This window comes from Lynx rufus, unplaced genomic scaffold (genome assembly GCF_022079265.1).
Source record: "Lynx rufus isolate CCGP_SWC_20201006 ecotype Redwood Valley unplaced genomic scaffold, mLynRuf1.p SCAF_24, whole genome shotgun sequence".
In the NCBI taxonomy this organism is placed as follows: Eukaryota; Metazoa; Chordata; class Mammalia; order Carnivora; family Felidae; genus Lynx; species Lynx rufus.
This window is the reverse complement of record NW_025814839.1, coordinates 12980722-12998610: the sequence shown is the minus strand read 5'-3', so window position 1 is coordinate 12998610 and position 17889 is coordinate 12980722. Positions and strand designations below refer to the sequence as shown.

Sequence of the window (17889 nt, the reverse complement as noted above, 5' to 3'; positions counted from 1 at the left end):
CGTTAAGGCATCGGGTGTGGTGAGTTCCACTGAGTTAAAGCAAAATTCAAATTCTGCAGCTTTATGAAATTTTCCTCTCAGATCATACATGCTCCTGTGTTCCTCGGGACCACTGCGGCCTTGACAAAGGCAGAGCATCTGTCGCCCACTGTATAATGACATGTTCACATACCCATCTAGGGAAGGTCCAGGTAGGGACACGGAACACCATCCCCGTAGGCGACTTGAGGTTGGGCCCCTGAAGAGTTGACTTCGGCTCCCCAGGGCAGCAGAGAGCCGGGAGGGGGACAGGTGCCCCTCAGTCTCTTCAGATGGGATCTCCTTTTGCTAGAGCTGCTGTCCCCTTTCCCGGAAGGTGTAGCCACCTGGACAGCCCCCCACTTCCTGGGCACTTTCCTCAGCCGGAGCACAACCAGCCACCGGAGAGGTCAGGAGGAAGTCGTGCGGACCGACACCTTGGGGGAGAGGACGCACTTAGGTCAGAGCCCTCTTCTCACCCGGTGGTCCGCAGCGGGGCAGTGGGTGTGGACCAGCCTGGAGAAGCCAGCCCCACCGGACTTGAGGCAGAGGGCATTTAGAAAAGGAAATGGGATTTAGAAAAGGCATCTTCAGCCCGAGCCAGTCAGGCCGTGTGACTCAGGACAGAATTACTCCTGAAGGTCATGCCCCTAAGACAGCACGTAGACTGAAAACTCTGATGCTTTAAATCCAAAATAGTACTTAAAGATTTCAACTTCTCCCTGAAGGCGTTTAGGGGCAATTGGATCACAAAAGCCTTTTGGGTGCTGTTTACATCCACAGTCACAGTTTCATAGTTAAGGGGATATAAATTAAAATAGGTACAAGACATTCCATATGTCGACAGACCGTTTCCTCGTTCGTTTGTATCAACTAAGGATACCGGGTGCATATATACAAAAGACATCTTAAAACACTCAGCCCGCTCAGGTTGTAATGGGCTATTTCCTAGCAAAATCGGATCAAACTAAGCTCTGTGTACTCCTGGTACAGTGAGGAATGTTGAGATGCCGGGTCCAGCATGGTCGGACCCGGGAGGGAGGGCACAGCATGGAGCACTCCAGCTGCACTTGATCCGACCAGAGTGCTAACATTCCAAAGCCCCGGCCACGCCCCCGCCAAGCCAATTACATCACCGCGTCTGAGACTCAGGCACTGGTACTTTTGGAAACTCACAGGAGACTCCAACGTTGGAAACACGAATGAGAACCACTGTGATAAGGCGTAAGGCCCTTACCAGGCAGTGAAAAGGTGGCTTCGACCTTTAAAACCGAGAAGGACTGAACGTCAACTTCCTGTTTACTAACAACCAAAACTGGGAGGTGAACTTGCTTTTTTTTCCCCCTTTTCATTCATTGTGTGAATCTGTACCCCTGGTATCCATACCTTCCTGTTTTGATACAGAATCGAGAACAGAGGGAGAAATGAACAGTCTATATTCTCATGTCAAACTGCTCACGCCTCCCTCCCCTGCCAGCCACTCACCACGGTTAACTGTCCATTTTTATCTTTATAGATTTGCTCTTCTGGTCCCGTATCGAAAACGATCATGCCTTCTTTTCCAGGACTGATACAAAACCGTAAACTGAAAATACACAAAATCATCAATTACTGACCTTTTCTTTTTTGCCTCTTGTCTACAAAAGAAATTCACTTATGCAGCTTTATTGGTTTCAAGATCAAATTCCTGTTTTATTAGAGTTTTATTTTACTTGAGTTCCCAAAAGACCACCAGTTCCGTAATGGAGAAAACTCACCACGTTCCTGTGGTTATTCTCAAATCACTTTAGCACGTTCAGTCCTTCAAGGGGCCAATTTGATGTCTGAAGAGCCACCTACATATGGTCCTGCTGAAACTCTCATGGCTGGGGGGGGGGCGGGTCTCCCTGTGAGGTCCAGCAAAACCAACCCTGCTCTGTGCCCCCCTCTTGTACATAATGGATTTGCTCATGACATTAGGGTGGCTTCAGACCTAATAGGGGCAGCAGGAAGACCTGCTTTCCCAGGGGCTGGGGGGGGGGGGGGCACAGCGCCTCCTGATTCCATCTGCGAACGAGAATCCAGCATGGCCTCAGGAACCCCCACACCGTCCCCAACCAGCCAGGTGACACTGGGCCTGCTGCTTAGCCGCTTTGTGCCCCTGACATGGAAAACGTGGCCATCCTTCAGAGCTGAGAGAATCGAGTAAGAGCACCCCATCTCCGTGTCAGATGGTTTTCTTTTCCGTCCTAAAGTAATGTTGCCACTCTGCCCTCATCAGTTGTAGGCAGCCTGCAAAGCTCCGGGCCCACTGTGCTTGGCCAACTGTCCCGAACAACAACTATCAACAGGAAGGGTGTGGACGTCACCTGCTCTGGCCCAGAGGTCCACCTTTCACTCAGTGACAGCTTCCCTCAGGAACATAAGGCCCTCCTTGGAGAACTGGGATGTGAGACCACGGTTCCCTATGTGAGTGAGCGATCGCTGGGCAAAACCACCTACCTCCCCTGGACGACATTGACAATGTTCCCCTGCTTCACCAGCATGACGAGCTTAGTAATGGCTTCAAAGATATGTTCACACTGTAAGATGGCATCCCCCTGAGAAGGAGACATGGCTGTTCCAGAAGCAGTGGCTTAAAAGGTTTTTTTAATTTTTATTTTTGAGAGAGACAGAGCGTGAGCAGGGAAGGGACAGAGAGACAGAGGGAGACACAGAATCCGAAGCAGGCTCCAGGCCCTGAGCTGTCAGCACAGAGCCTGATGCGGGGCTCGAACTCACGAACTGTGAGATCATGACCTGAGCTGAAGTCAGACGCTCAACCGACTGAGCCACCCAGGCACCCCGGGAGCAGTGGCTCAAAAGGAAAACACCCTCCAACACCAAGGCTCTGCGGCAGGCAACTGAATATCGTGGCAGTGGTCTCCGTCAGCAGAGACGGGTGGCCGGCAATTACCTTTTGTTTGCTGTCCTCTGGCGACACGTGAATGACGAAGATTCCATCACTGAGGCTGCTGGTGGAGACCCCTTAAGACAGATCCAGAGTTAGGGACCGGGAACCGGACAACGTGACATCAATACAGGAAAAAAGAGGAGGCATACCTGGGGGTGCCCCAACCCCACGCTCTTTCCCTCCCAGCTGGGCCCAGCAGGAAGAAGGGCACACTCCAGCAACGAGCATGCCGTGAGGCTGTGAAGGGCTGTGCTTGGGATACAGCACAGGTCATCGGAGAAGGGGACGGTTATCCAAGCTGGATACTGGAGCGAAGGGGTGGCCGTTGATATTTATGCCAGAAAGAGAAGCACAGGCCAGGCCCCGGCAGCCCCAGGCTTTAAGGGCACCCTCCACTTTGGTGTTCCACTGGAGGGTGTCTTCTTAACTGGTGAGCCCAGAAGCTAAGTCGACCCCGTGAACAGCCATACGGTCGCTGGCTTCTTACCTTTGAGTGCCGAGTACGCTATTTTCTGCTTGATTTTGGCAAGTTCCACCACGTAAGCCGCTTTCTGAGTGAGGAGGAACTGCCGCTCCCGCGCCCTGAAGCCCTTCCTGTCGTATTTAATGACCGGGACACCGTACTGCGAAGAGGTGACCGTCACCATGAAGGGACTCCGCGGGCGGAGGGGGCGGAGTACTGAGCTCCTTACTTCCAGCACTCACCTGCTTATCTGTGAGCAGGTATTACCACACAGCGCTTCCTGCCATGGAACCCCGGGGCCTCTCCGTAACCCTGCCACCCCCACACACAGAGGGACAAAGGCAGCAAGAGCTGAAGTAACCTGCCCAGATGGCGCATGGCTACTAAGTTGTGCCATGTTGGCACCCCGCCACATTGCTGCTGCTAATAGGGGGTGTTTAACGATGAATTTCATGGCTGTGTTTCACTCAATTTCATAGGAAAACCCAACCCGGTTCCTGGGGTGACAGATAAGGACCGTAAGAACAGCAAATAGGTACCTAGGGATCATGCGGGCCCTGCAGTCTTTGTTAATACCCAGAGCATCACGGTTGTGAACCCTGTCCATCCCCATGCACCCCTGCAGTTCAACAGCACTTCTGGACACCCCTTGTACAGAAGACGGACCCTGTTCTCACGCTTCGTAAGGGAATCCTGACTGATGCCAGGACACAACACTTCCCTACCTGGATTTTCTCACTGCTGATGAGTTGAAGTACTTTGGGATTAATGTCTCCTTCATCTGGGGAGGGAATCGGAGCACAGTGAATCGTCAACTAAACGCCATCGTGGTGCAAAAGCCACTGGTACCTGCTGGGTTTACGTCTCTCTGTGACCAAGACCTCAACTATGGGCCAGGAGACTCTCCGGAGTCAGGCGTCATCTTCTGACCCTCTAAGCGAGTGCACAAACAGAAGAACGCGCTTACCGATCCGACTGTTGGCGAAGGGCTGGTTTAAGGCTTCTGCATAACCTTCTTTCTTCCCTCTGAAGAGCTCACTTGTAACCACCTTTTGCTGCATCTGGTAACAGAGAGAGGGAAATACAAAAGTGGGAGCCGTGGGGCTCCTTGGGACGGAGGTCCGTGGCACAGCTCACTCTCCGTGATCAGCTGTAGAGGCCTCGTCATACCTCTGCCCGGAAATCACAGCACATTCCAGGCTTTGGCCAAAGTGCCCCTAAAAATTACGCTGGCAGAGACTGGAGCTGACATTTCGTGCTGGTCTCTTGCACTCCCTTCCCAGCAGGGGAATTTTCAGAATTTCAGACAGCAGTTTCCTCCTTCTGGGTCAGAGGTCTGCCTGCCAACTCCAGCCCCGGGGGCCAGATCCAGCCTGCTGCCGGTTGTTTCTAAGTTTTTGTTTGTTTGTTTTGCAGCCTGGCTACGCCATTCATTCATGTGTGCTGTCCGGCAGCTTCCGTGCTCTGCTCGCAGAGTTGAGTGACTGCAACAGAGATCGTGCGGCCCGCAGACCCTGAGAGAGGACTCTCTAGCGCTTTACGGACCTGCAGACAAGCAGACACAAAACCCTCCAGCAGAGAAGGGGCCCGGCCTTCCGTGCAGCGCAGGGGCCATCTGGGCTGTGTTCCCATGGCAACAGCGTGAGCAGAAGCACTTGCAACATCTGTCCTTGAACAAGGGGCTCTGACCTAAGTGGCCTTCTTGTGTTCCATCCCCAACACATGCAGGAGGCATGAGCCCGGTGTGACCCCTGGGCTCCCAGGTGAGATGGTGGGCGAGCGCCGCCCACCCCGGACCTTCCAGCACCTTCGCCGCCCACCCGGGCTCCCCGTCCTTACCAGCGCCTTCCTCTCGGCCGTGATCCCGCGACAGTACTTCCGAACCAGGTTCCTGGTGCACATCTTCCTGAGCAGGTCCGAGGCCTGTGTGGAGAACACACGCACGTCTGCTCTACCCGCCTTACTCAGACCCAGTCTTGGACTGTGGCCACCAAGACAGAGGCTCTGAAAGCAAGTCGAATTCAGTCCGATTTCAAGTACAGCATTAGTATTTTTTTTTTTTAAGTTTATTTACTTTGAGAGCAAGCGAGCATGAGCGGTGGGGAGGGGCGGGGTGAGGGGAGGGAGGGAGGGAGGGAGGGAGGGAGAATCCCAAGCAGGCTCCTTGCTGTCAGCACAGAGCCTGACGTGGGGTTTAATCCCATGAACCTCGAGATCATGACTTGAGCTGAAACCAAGACTTGGACGCTTAACTGACTGAGCCACGCAGGTGCCCCAGTACAGCATTAGTATTTTAAAGTCCGAGAAAGCAACTAATCTTCCAACCTTGCGTTACCTTTTCACCGTTGCTAAGCTACTGCTTCTCGAACTTGAATGTGTTTGAGTCACCCGAGGACCCGGTTAAAAAAAAGACTCTAAGAACTGCTCAGTGGACCTGGGCTGGGGCCCGGTTTCTTACAGAGGCTCCCACTGTGCTCCAGACACAGGATCCTTGGACCTTTTTTTGAGAAACGCTGTTCTAGGTGACAGTCATCATAAGCCATCAGGAAGGCCACACCAAGGGTAGCGCTATTCGCAAATGCTCCGTGCTAACCAACCTCCATTGGCTTGAGAGTACGAATTGAGAGGAGTGACATTTCTCATAGGACAGCCTTGCAAAGAAGTGCTTCGCTAAAGCCTTTCGAGCCAAGGGAGGTGGCACAAAGATACCAGCTGAGCCCCGTCGCTGCCCGAGTCACTTGCAACAACAATCTGCGTGTCATCCTCACATTTTCTAAAATGCCAGGAGGCCTCAGCCAGCTCTTGTCCAAGACGTTCTTTGGGACATGATACCGGAGGTTCAAGATGTAATTCTTCCGCACGAACACGATAAACTCCTCATTGTCCGGGCAGAGAGGCTTGTTGCGGTTGATGAATCCCTTTATGAACCTGAAGCGGCAAGTGGTTTCTGTTAATTTTCTGGCCCATTTCTTCATGGAGCCTCGGGCTCTCTCCCCACCTGTTTGCAAAGGAGGCCGAAATGGTGCAGGTTGTTTGGGTCGCCAGGTGGGACTACCGTTACATGGCCCACAGGTTGGGTCTGCCCCGAAAATGTGCTCTATTTCACCCATGCTATCTTTGGTTTTGTTTTGAGTGGTTTGAATTAGTTGCTAACAACAATATTGGGAAATAGTACACGAAAGCCAGATTTCCACCCAAACTTGGGCGGGCGGAGGGGGAGGGGGGGCTGGTTATCAAGAATCTGTGGCAACACTAAGCTGGCATTTCTCCAAGGCAGCAGTCAGCTGGAGTAGTGACTGCCCCTCTGAGGTGGACTGAGCTTTCCAAAGTTAGCTGCAGTTCCCACCATGCCTTATCATCTTATCCCAGCTCGTGAAATTCACTTTTACCTGCCTGGCATTGGAGGGCAGCTGACCTTGTGACTTTTGAACTAAGAGAAACTGACAGGCGTATTGAATTGTGATCACTGTCCATTTAGGGAGCTCAGAAGAAAGCAATGGACTTAGCCGCAGTCCCCACCATGCCTTACGTCTTATCCCAGCTCGTGAAACTCGCTTTTTTACCTGCCTGGCATTGGAGGGCAGCTGACCTTGCGACTTTTGAACTAAGAGAAACTGACAAGCGTACTAAATCGTGGTCACCGTCAAATTAGGGAGCTCAGAGGAAAGCCACAGAGCTGAATTCTTAGGGGCTGACACCCTGAAGGGAACTTTCGGCACAAAGCCAAAGAACTCAGCCAAGTCCGCGACCACCTTCTACAGAGAACTCACTTTCTTACGGTCCGCACAGCCCACTTTCTCCTTTTGGCCAGCTTCCGAGCCAGGGCCCCGCGCCAGTGGGCTTCAAGTGTGATGGCTGAAAGAGTTCACTGCCAGCATTAGAAGGTGAGCACGATCACATTTAAATACAATGGCTTTTTTCCAGAAACATCCAGCCACTCCACAAACATCCGGATACCCACCCGCACTCTGCCCGAGAGATGGAAAAGTGGTGAGTGTTACCAGTTCTTACGGGGAGTGTGGGGGGCGGTTCAGACAACTGAACCAGGGCAACAGAGGAACCCCAGGGGTGCCGCAGAAAGCTTCAAGGAAAGCCCCACAATGACGTGAGGGGATCAGAGTTTCCCCAGGCCTTCCTGAGGGACCCGTTAGTTTTGTTGCCGCCCGCGGCTGGTCTCAACTGGTGTGTGCTTTAAGTTGTCTACACTTAAGAACTGAGATACGTAAATTGGGACACATAGATTTCTGACGTGCTTCCCAGTTTTTAAGTGCTTTACAGATTTTGTTCAGTTATTCGGATTAGAAAAAATACTTTCTTGTGTATTCCTCATAGCAGCACTGTTTTCTGTTATGAAAGCAAACAACTGAAACAACCCATGCGTCTATCCAGCGAATGGCTGAATTATGAAGTACTCATACGGCACGGGGGTTGGCAAACTGCGGCCCGCGGGCCATCTGTTTTTGTAAATAAAGGTTTACTGCCACACGACTATGCCCGTTTATTTACATATAGCCTAAAGTACCTTCCTGATACAATGTCAGAGCTGAGTAGCCGTGACCGAGGCCGGGTGACCCCCAAGCCTACAGTACCATCTGGTCTTTAGGAAAGTTTGCCAACGTGTGATACGGTGCAATCCTACGCAGCCGTGACAGTAAATGACCAAACCTGAGCAAGTCGACTGGTTGCATTTCGGAAACAAACACATCCCTAAAAATATAAACAGCATAATCTTACGAAGTTCCAAATGTGTCAGCCAATAAAACTGTTGTTTAGAGACATATCCATAGATGGTAAAGCTATAGAGGAAAACAAGGCAATGAGAAATGCAGAATTCCAAAGAGAGATGGGGGCGGGGGGGGGCAGGGTTGAGAAGGGACAGGAGAGCGACAGGAGACGGGTTCCCAAGGTACTCCTGGTGTTGGCATTCTTTTAAAAGAGTTATTCTGTAAACAGGCACACGCGGTGGGATCCAATAAACCACGTCCGTGGGAGGAATACGGGCCACTCCGTTGCAATCTCGGGTCAACAGAATAAAGACGAGACACACGCAAGGTTTCAAGGCCGAGCAAGGGGAGAGAAGCCACCAAAGGGGCCTGAGCTCCAGGTACAGCAGGGATGAGAGAGACCGCAGAGGTCTGGCTCACTGCAGACGGGCACGTTTCTGTTTTAATTCTTACCTGCGTGTCTCTTTCTCACGTACACTCTCCTCTCTAGGCAGGCTTTGTATGTGGCTTGGATTCTTGCAACTTAAAATGAAACAAAAGTTTTGGTGAGATGGCTTTCAGTTGTGCACCTGCGTGGTAGCACTTTTCCAAGGGCAGGTCAGAAGCAGCCCTCGAGGTGTGCCGTGCGGAGCTGACTGGGAAGAGATGGGAAGGGGTGGGCCCATCCTCCCTCCCTTCCTCCCTTCTTCCTCCCTCCAGGGTAAAGAACAGACTTGGTGGTTAGAGCTCCCCACCCCCGTCTGTCTACGGGGGGCCTGCTGGCCCTCGGTTCCATGGCCCTCGGACCACATGCTTGCTCGCCCTCGAGCTGCCCCGTCCACCTCCCTCCACCTGGGGACTGAATTCCCAACACAAGCCAGGCGCACTGAGGGCCCCACAACCAGTGGCATCCCATTCCCTGGGGCTGGTTAGAAACGCTGGGGTCCCCCCTGCAGCCAGCACCCACCCAGAAACCAGGTCCCGGGATTGGTGCCCACTGCTGTCAGGGTCCAAAAAAAGGACGGTGGTCACAAGCCCGGCTCCTGAAGGCGGGCAGCCCCATGTTCCAACCCAAGCTCTGCCGCTTACTAGCTGTGCAGCCTTCAGCAAGTTACCAACACCTTGGGCCTCAGTTTCCCTGACTGCAAAGTGGAGATAATACAGCTGCGCAGGTTAGTTTTAAAGAGCACAACGAGGTCCTGAGGGCAGAGGACTTAATACTTACCTGGCACACAGAAAGCACTCAGGTACACGCAGCAGGGTCTGTCTCGACAGACCAGTTGAGATTTCGAGGGAGAAGCCCCACTGCCCTCCAGGAGTTTTTACATTTTTTTGCACCCCCAACCTCCACCCCAGAACTTTCCTCATTTGCCATTCACTGCACTCCCCGCACGCCACACCCCCCCCCCGCCCCCGTGCCTGCAGGCTGCGAGGCGACACCTTCCGGCATCAGATACTGGTATGAACGAAGTGTTCAAAGCTTCATTTGAGGTTCGGGTCCTAACAAGTGGGATGGCAATCCGGCATGTAAGTTTCCGTGTGCATCCATGACTACCCTCCAAACACGCATTAAGGCATATAAACCCATGTGTTCTCATTCTGGGTTTCCAAAGCGAGTGCTTCTTACATTAGATCAGACACCATGTGTACGATGTAACCCAAGCTAAGCCAGTTCATTTCGCAGTCTACGGAAATCAGGACAGGAAAAAAAAAAAAAAAGAAAAGAAAAAGAAAATCATACCTAATTGATGTTTACTAAATTCAAAGGCATCTTCAGTAGCAAACAGAGTTCTGGGGAAACGAATGAATATCTTGGTTCTAGAAGTGAAAGAAAAGATTGTTGTCATGAGTAATTGGCTGGCTTGAATAGTGTCCCCTCGCCAGAACCTCAGAATGTGATCTTATCTGGAAATAGGGTCTTTGCAGACGTCATCAAGGTAGGGATTGAGAAGAGATGATCCAGAATTAGGGTTCACCTAAATCCGGCATGCGTGTGCATCTAAGAGACAGAAAAGGACACACAGGCACAGGGAGGTTCATGTGAAGACAGAAGCAGAGACTGGAGGGAAGTGGCCACAAGCCAAGGAAGGTCAGGAGCCACCAGAAGCTGGAAGAGGCAAGGAAGGACCCTCCCACAGAGCCCGCCGACTCCTTGAGAACACTCTTCTGTTGTTTAAAGCCAGCCAGTCTGTGGTCATTTGTTACCAGCTCAGGAAACTACTACATTGATTTGACCTGAAGTTAATTCCTTAGGTTTTGAAGATTGATGACAAGGAATATGAGTCTCGGGTTTTTTTTGTTTTGTTTTTTAGGTTTTATCTTTTTAAAAAATGTTAGAGAGAGAGCATGCACGCACAAGTGGGGGAGGGGCTGAGAGGGACAGAGAGGATCCCAAGTAGGTTCCACACTGTCAGTGCAGAGCCTGATATGGGGCTCGATCCCAAGAACCGTGAGATCATGGCCTGAGCCGAAATCAAGAATCGGATGCTTAACCAACTGAGCCACCTAGGTGCCCCCAGTCTCAGCTTAAAAGAAGATCCCGTTGGGGCGCCTGGGTGGCTCAATTTGTTAAGCATCTGACTTCAGCGCAGGTCATGATCTCATAGTTCATGAGTTCAAGCCCCGTGTCAGGCTCTGGGCTGACAGCTCCGAGCCTGGAGCGTGCTTCGGATTCTGTGTCTCCCTCTCTCTCTCTCTGTGTCCCTCCCCTGCTCACGCTCTGTCTCTCAAAAAAATAAATGTTAAAAAAAAAATTAAAAAAAAAAAAAAGGAAATCCCCTCCACCAGCAAAGATAAATTATCAATATGCATCACTTTCTACCTGCCCTATGCACCCTGTGAGGGCAACTTACCACCTATGACCTCTTTCGTCCGCCTCCCTTGGGCTGTGTGAAGCTCCATTCCCCTCAGGGATCAGGCTTAGAAATGTGGTTAATACTTGAAGCAGGTCCCAGGACAGAAGTGTAAGGATGGAGAGGGACCAGGTGGCCAGACGGCTGTCTATATGTGAGTGGGAGTTAGGAGTTGACAGGCAAAGCCCCTGATAGATTCGAAGGCAGAGATCCCTGGAGCTGGATTCTCTGTGGCCTGGGAATGCCCGTCTATACCCTTGGGCACCGCTCCCTACCACCAAATTCACCCTGACCAAAAGGACTTATAGGACAAACTAAAATCTTCGCGGTTCGCCCCACTGAGTTCTGCCTCAAACGCTTCCAATGTGTACAAAAGTTCTCCTGCTCACGGACAACTACAGCGATAGTAATGTACTCGGAGTTCTAGAACACCACCTTCTGGGATGCCCGAGGAGCTTTGGCATCACAGAAGTCCTAATATCCCCTCTGAGAGGTCCTGCGTGCATGTGATCAATAACAAGACCAAACAAACTCATCTTGCAGGCAAAGACGTTCAACCCAGCCCTGAGTGAGGTAGAGAACACGGGGTTCCTTTCTAACTTCATCTCCTCCCGTAGGCAGTGCTAGAGCCCTTCCAACCACTTGGAGCTTGTGATGTTGTGACTCTTAATAATAAATACATATTTGGGGACGCCTGGCAGGCTCAGCCAGTTAAGCATCGGTTGAGTGTCCGACTCTTAACCACAGTTCCTGAGATCGAGCCCCGTGTTGCTCTCTGCACTGGCAGGGCAGAGCCTGCTTGGGATTCTCTCTCCCCCTCCCTGCCCCTCCCCTGTGCGTACTCTCTCAAAATAAACAAACATTAAAAAAATATATATATTTGGTCTTTGTCCTGTTCCAGTATCACGGCTCCCAAAATCCTTGTAATTAGAGCAACAGGGGCATCTTTTTGTTATATTTGGACTCTGTTCCTGAAATGGTTTCCAAGGGATAAGAGTGAAATGGGTGTCTTACTAGTCATTAACAGATCCCTTTCGACCACACCACACCCGAGTTTCTGCTAAGGAAGTGATGTGTGCAAAGCCCCCTTGGATAACCTAAGGATGGGAGCCAGCTGCCAGGGAAACCAATCTTGAGATGAGAGGCTGAGAACTTTCAGCCCCGCCTCGAGGTAGGGGAGAGGGGCTGGGGGTTGAACTGATGACCAGTGACTTTGTCAATCGTGCCCATGTAATGAAGCCTCCATAACCGCTCCCACCTGCCCCCCGCCAAAAAAAGACGTGGCTTGATGTTCTGAGTGTACCTGGAGAGGGCGTGGAAGTTCCAGGCTTCTTCCCCAGACCCCGCCCTATGTATCTCTTCCATCTGGCTGTTCTGGAGTTCTATTTTTTTGTAATAAGCCGGCAATGCAGTAAGAGAAATGTTTTACTTTTTCTTTAAGTTTTATTTTTGAGAGAGAGAGAGAGAGAGAGAGAGAGCGAGCGTCTGTGCAAGCAGAGGAGGGGCAGAGTGAGGGGAACAGAAGTTCTGAAGCAGGTTCTTCACTGACAGCAGCGAGCCTGATGCGGGGCTCGAACTCCTGAACCGCGAGACCATGTCCTGAGCTGATGGCTCCACCGACCGAGCCACTCAGGGACCCAAGTAAAATTTTTTTTTCTGAGTTTCCTGAGCCACTCTGGCCAATCGATTGAACCCAAAGAGGGGGTCCTGGGAACCTCCAATAGCTAGCCAGTCAGTGGTCAGAAGCACAGGTGACCAGTGGGACTTGTAACTGCCATCTGAAGTGGGGGGCGGGTGTAGACAGTCTGGCGAGGCTGAGTCCTTAACTTGGGTCTTGGACACTACCTAGGTAGACAGTGTCAGAACGGAGCTCAACTGTGGACACTCAGCTGCTTTCAGAAACGTTGTGCAATATTCTGTGTGAGCAAAGCAAGGTGAGCAGGTACACGCAGTGTTTTCTTCACAGAGCTGAATTTAACTTGAGTGGATGGAGGTATCCGCTTGTCAATCTATGTAAATTCCTTTACAAATTCATCTCCAGGCTCTAGACGCATACAGGTCAATGCACAAAGCTTTTCAACGGGGATTTCTTGGCCACTTACCTCCCTAACTTGTACTCCTCGGGCGTGTAGCCGATGTACTGGATCAGCCGTTCTACGCCCTCTGCTGGAGGCCCGTGCCAGTGTGGCCAGGTGTCTGGGCACAAGGACTTGTACCTGGGGAGAGGAGAGGCCCTTCCAGAAAGCCTTCGGACCTTCCACTCACCTCCCCCACCCCCACTCCCCTCCAGAGCTCAGGATGTGCTCCGCTGTGGTATGTCAGCTACTCAGCACAATCCAGCAGACTCATCATACCAACTTCCTTGAATTCAATAACGCACACTTGGCAAGAAACATAAAAGGGAGAAACGGTCTCAACGGGGAGGGTTTGGTCTGTCCTCATAGAACAATGACATCGTCAGACACCCCACCCAAGAAACTCCATTCCACTCCTAAGTACACACGCAGAGACATGAAAACATACGTCCACACACAAGCTCATACGTGAACGTTCACGGTGTCATCACTCATCATAGACAAAAGGTAGACACAACCCAAGTGTCCGTCTGCCGATGAACGAATAGATAAATGAACGTGGGCCAGCACAGGAAGAAGAGGTACCGTGCTTGGTAAGTGACGAGGGATTTTTCAAGGGTAATTGTGGACGTAATGCTGATTTACGGACCTGATTTCAGCACACAATACAACTCCCTTCTATATGTGGTCACCATAGACAGAACCATGGTTGTCTGTAACATAATGAAATAAGAGAACGCAGAATTCCAAGTGCCCGTGGACCAAGGGTAGAAACTATATCCGGGACTGCCCTGGCTGAGTTTGAGTCCAGCTCAGGAGCCGGGCAAGTCACTTCACCTCCTCACCCTGTGCAACATGAACAATAACAAGCCCTTCTCGTGGGACCGTCACAAGGCTGAAGGGAGATAATCTGTGGAGAGCACTGGACGCAGTCCGAGACTTCAAAAAAATGTTAGCTACGTTACTCCTACTATGCTTCTCGCCCTTAATAATGTTATATGGTTCCTACTATTTCAAAATCACATTTTACACTGTTTTTTAAAATTAGTTAATGTTTATATTTGAGAGAGACACAGCGTGTGATCAGGGGAGGGACAGAGAGAGGGGGAGACCCAGAATCCGAAACAAGATCCAGGTTCTGAGCTGTCAGCACAGAGCCCGACGCGGGGCTCGAACCCACGGACTGCAAGATCATGACCTGAGTCGAAGTCGGATGCTTAACCAACTGAGCCACCCAGGACCCCACATTTTACTCTGTTAAAAATGGGTTTATTTTCTAGGAACTATACTTTATAAGCAAGTCCATGAAGGGCAATGGATTGAATGTTTGTGTCGTCTCCTTACTCCTAAATTCACATGCTGAAATCCTAACCCACGATGTGATGGCTTTAGGAGGTGGGGTCTTTGGGAGGTGATGAGGTCATGAGGGAGCCTCCATGAAAGGGATGAGTGTCCCTGTAACAGAGGCCTCCAGAGATCTCCCTCACCCTCCTTCCCCCACGCGAGGATATGAGAGAATGGCGGACTTCATGCAACCCAGAAGACAGTCCTCACCGGAACATGACCACGAGCTCAGATTTCCAGCCTCCCAAACTGTGAGAAATAAACTTCTGTTGTTTGTAAACCACCCAGTCCCCGGTACTTTGTTTTAGCCGCCTGAATTAAGACAGGCACTGAGTGTCATGTGTTCTTCCCTGGTTACCTTTCCCGGTGTAGCCACGTACGCACAAAGGCACAGGGGCACGCCAACCCCAGGGAACACAGTACAGCCCCAGGCCCTGCTCCCTGCTGTCCAGGCCACGCCCATCACTAGCACACGTCATCAAAGTTGTCCAAACATGGGCTAGACAGACACGGCGGGGAATGAGGAGATGCCTTAAACACTGGCAGGGAGAGAGACTAGTATGTTCCATCTGTGTAAGTTCCACTAGTAAATTTCAAATGTGAGATACAATAGCTTCCTGATCAAGGGAAGTAAGGCCAGGCAGGGTGCACACATATGATCATCTTTAGCCCCTCCCTGAGCCCACTGACCTGAAGCCATGCCAGCCTCCTGGCTGGTCCTCCAGCCCACCCAGTTCCCACCTCCAGGCTCTCCTCCCTGGATCACTGTCCCCAAATACCTTCATGGCTCCCTCCCTCCACTTGGAAAGGCTCTCCCAGACTACCTTATCTAAAGAGGTAAAGCCTTCCACCTTTCAACCCTGCTCCTCTTTCCCCTCCCCAGATTCATTTCCCTTCAAAGACATATCCCCACTTGACCGCCTATATCCTCATTATAGCTAGTGGGCTCCTCCACTGGGAAGTAAACCCCATGCTGCAGTGGGGTCTGTGCTGTCCTGCAGTTACCCAGCACCAAGGACAGCGCTGGTACACAGCAGGTGCTCAGTAGTATTTACAGAAAGAGTGAAGGAGCCTCAAGCAATAACAAAATAGAAAAGAAGATTTGTGAAGTGCAAAAAAAAAAAAAAAATGGGAACATCAAATGCGCATGTGTTTGGGGGGTAGGGTGGGCGGCGGCTGCTGATTCTGGCCATCTCTACCCCAAGTTAGACTCAGAAAAAAATGGATATGTGAAAATGGTGAATGAAATACAAGTAGCTGATGAGCAAACACAAGGCAAACAGTCTGGTAGTTCCTCAAACAAATAAACATTGAATTATCATACAACCTAGTAATCTACTCATAGGTATACCCCCTCCCAAATAAAAACACATGTCCACATAAAAACCTATGCATATGCATAACAGTATTATTATATGTTATATGCATATTATATGTTATATGCAGAACAGTATTATTCATCATAGCCCCGAGCAGAAACAATCCAAATGCCCATCAACTGATAATGCATAAATAGAATGTGGCCTGTCTATCCACACAATGGAGCATGATTCAGCCCTCAAAAGGAATGAAAATATACACTACAACAGGGATGAACCTTGAAAACACTATGCCAAGTGACAGAAACCAGTCACAAAAGGCCACATACTGTATGATTTCGCGCATATGAAATGTTCAGAATGGGGAAATCTAGAGAGACAAGCAGTAGGTTAGTGACTGCTTCGGGCTGGAGTGGGGGTGGTAAGGAGATAAGGGGGTTACAGCTAAAGGGTGTCAGCAGGTATATAAATCATTAACAGAACAGTAAGGAAAGAGATTATTACTTAATAAATGCATATAAGCAGATATGACTTATCAAGGCATGAGGCTCACGGGAGAAAAATAAACATGATCCTTGGTAGAGAAAGATCTGAGCACTAAATCAGGGGCTACAAATTAGAGCTGCTAGAAAACGCTCAAGTTTCAAAGGGCAGGATCTGGATGTAAGTTGCAAAAGGCAAGAAATCTGATGAAAAATGTAAGCTCGTGCGCAAGGCTTTTATACAGTTGAAGCTCAAAAGCAGCTTAGTATTAGGTTAAAATATAAAATTGCCAATATTCAACCATGGCGACCCACAAAAATAACAATTTTATTCTGCTTCCCTTGAGTGTGTGAGAATGTGGTTTTTTTTTTTTTTTTTTTTTTTTTTTGGTAGGACAAATTCACACATAGCCCCCCACCAATGAAGTACTGGTGCACAAGCCATTTGAGTGGCGGTGGTGGTGGGATTATATCATTAAATCCTTTTTTTTTTTTTTAATTTTTTTTTTCAACGTTTATTTATTTTTGGGACAGAGAGAGACAGAGCATGAACGGGGGAGGGGCAGAGAGAGAGGGAGACACAGAATCGGAAACAGGCTCCAGGCTCTGAGCCATCAGCCCAGAGCCCGACGCGGGGCTCGAACTCACGGACCGCGAGATCGTGACCTGGCTGAAGTCGGACGCTCAACCGACTGCGCCACCCAGGCGCCCCTATCATTAAATCCTTATGAACTTATGTTCACACCACTCCACCTGCTTCTCTTGATAGCCCATGAGGCCGGGAGGATCGCTTCCAGACTGAAGGCTAAACTAGCACCTACAATCACCATGGGAAGGGTCTTCCCCAACTAAATACAGACTCAAGTGGTGCACTGCCCACTCTGCCCCCTGGGTGGCAGGTCTGTGCGTTAACCTGTGTTTCCTGGACTCCAAGAAGTTACAGGCTTAACGTCAGGAAGGGAAGGAGGTACAGCGAATCAGTTTCCTATTCTGCAAAATGTTAGTGCTCATCACAGTCAAGTCTACAGCAATTAACCAAATGGAGTTGCCTGGGGCCTGGCCTTTTATTCAGCAACGCACCCTGAGAGTCCTCACACAGTAGGTATTTGTACCAGCTTCAACTCAACAAAACCAACTTTACCTTTGCAAGAAATGCTCATATTTCCGCCGGTGTGCAAAGCCAGCCCGTCTCACCCGCAGGTGCTCCATCAGCCCCAGGTACTTGATCTGATGCCTTATGAGCAAGTCATCAAACTTGCCTTTGGAAACACAGAAGGGAGAGTGACAGTAAAGGATTCCATGGCTCCGTTTCAACCAAGACAGACCACAGGCTGCAAGCTGACCATCTGTGGGCTGGGTCTGGCCACGGACATATTTTGTCAGGTCCTAACTCTGTTGTTTTCTTTTAATGGGGGGAATTTACAGCAAAAATTGGATTTCTGGCTTCTCTTAAAAAAAAAAAAAAAGATATCTGGCCATGCTGGGCTAGAGTCCCATGTGGCAATAACTAGGTGGAAGGTAACAGGGCTGCTCCTTTAGACAGCATGTGCCCTTTGGAGTTCGCCACAGTCCCCTCCACTCCCTATTGCCTTACATCCTGCTTCACTCATGTGCTCTTCCTGCCTGCCTTCTGTAAGCCTCTGACTATACAACTGTGTTACCGACCATAGCATGAGCGTGGAAGATACCCAAGTCCCAGAC

General features: G+C 50.4%; 1 protein-coding gene across 1 annotated transcript in view; it reads right to left on the bottom strand.

Moving 5' to 3' along the window:
• Positions 1-428: 428 nt before the first annotated feature.
• MYO1H (myosin IH) overlaps positions 429-17889 on the bottom strand; it is a 46184-nt gene continuing 28723 nt past the window's right edge. Inside the window, exons 18-31 of the mRNA XM_047088522.1 lie at positions 17330-17447; positions 13071-13184; positions 9858-9934; positions 8591-8659; positions 7184-7268; positions 6182-6341; positions 5253-5336; positions 4381-4474; positions 4139-4194; positions 3438-3573; positions 2954-3024; positions 2500-2597; positions 1504-1603; positions 429-455 (exon numbers count right to left, since the gene is read on the bottom strand). Of these exons, the coding sequence (XP_046944478.1) occupies positions 429-455; positions 1504-1603; positions 2500-2597; positions 2954-3024; positions 3438-3573; positions 4139-4194; positions 4381-4474; positions 5253-5336; positions 6182-6341; positions 7184-7268; positions 8591-8659; positions 9858-9934; positions 13071-13184; positions 17330-17447 (1289 nt within the window). The remainder of the gene's footprint in view (positions 456-1503; positions 1604-2499; positions 2598-2953; positions 3025-3437; positions 3574-4138; positions 4195-4380; positions 4475-5252; positions 5337-6181; positions 6342-7183; positions 7269-8590; positions 8660-9857; positions 9935-13070; positions 13185-17329; positions 17448-17889) is intronic.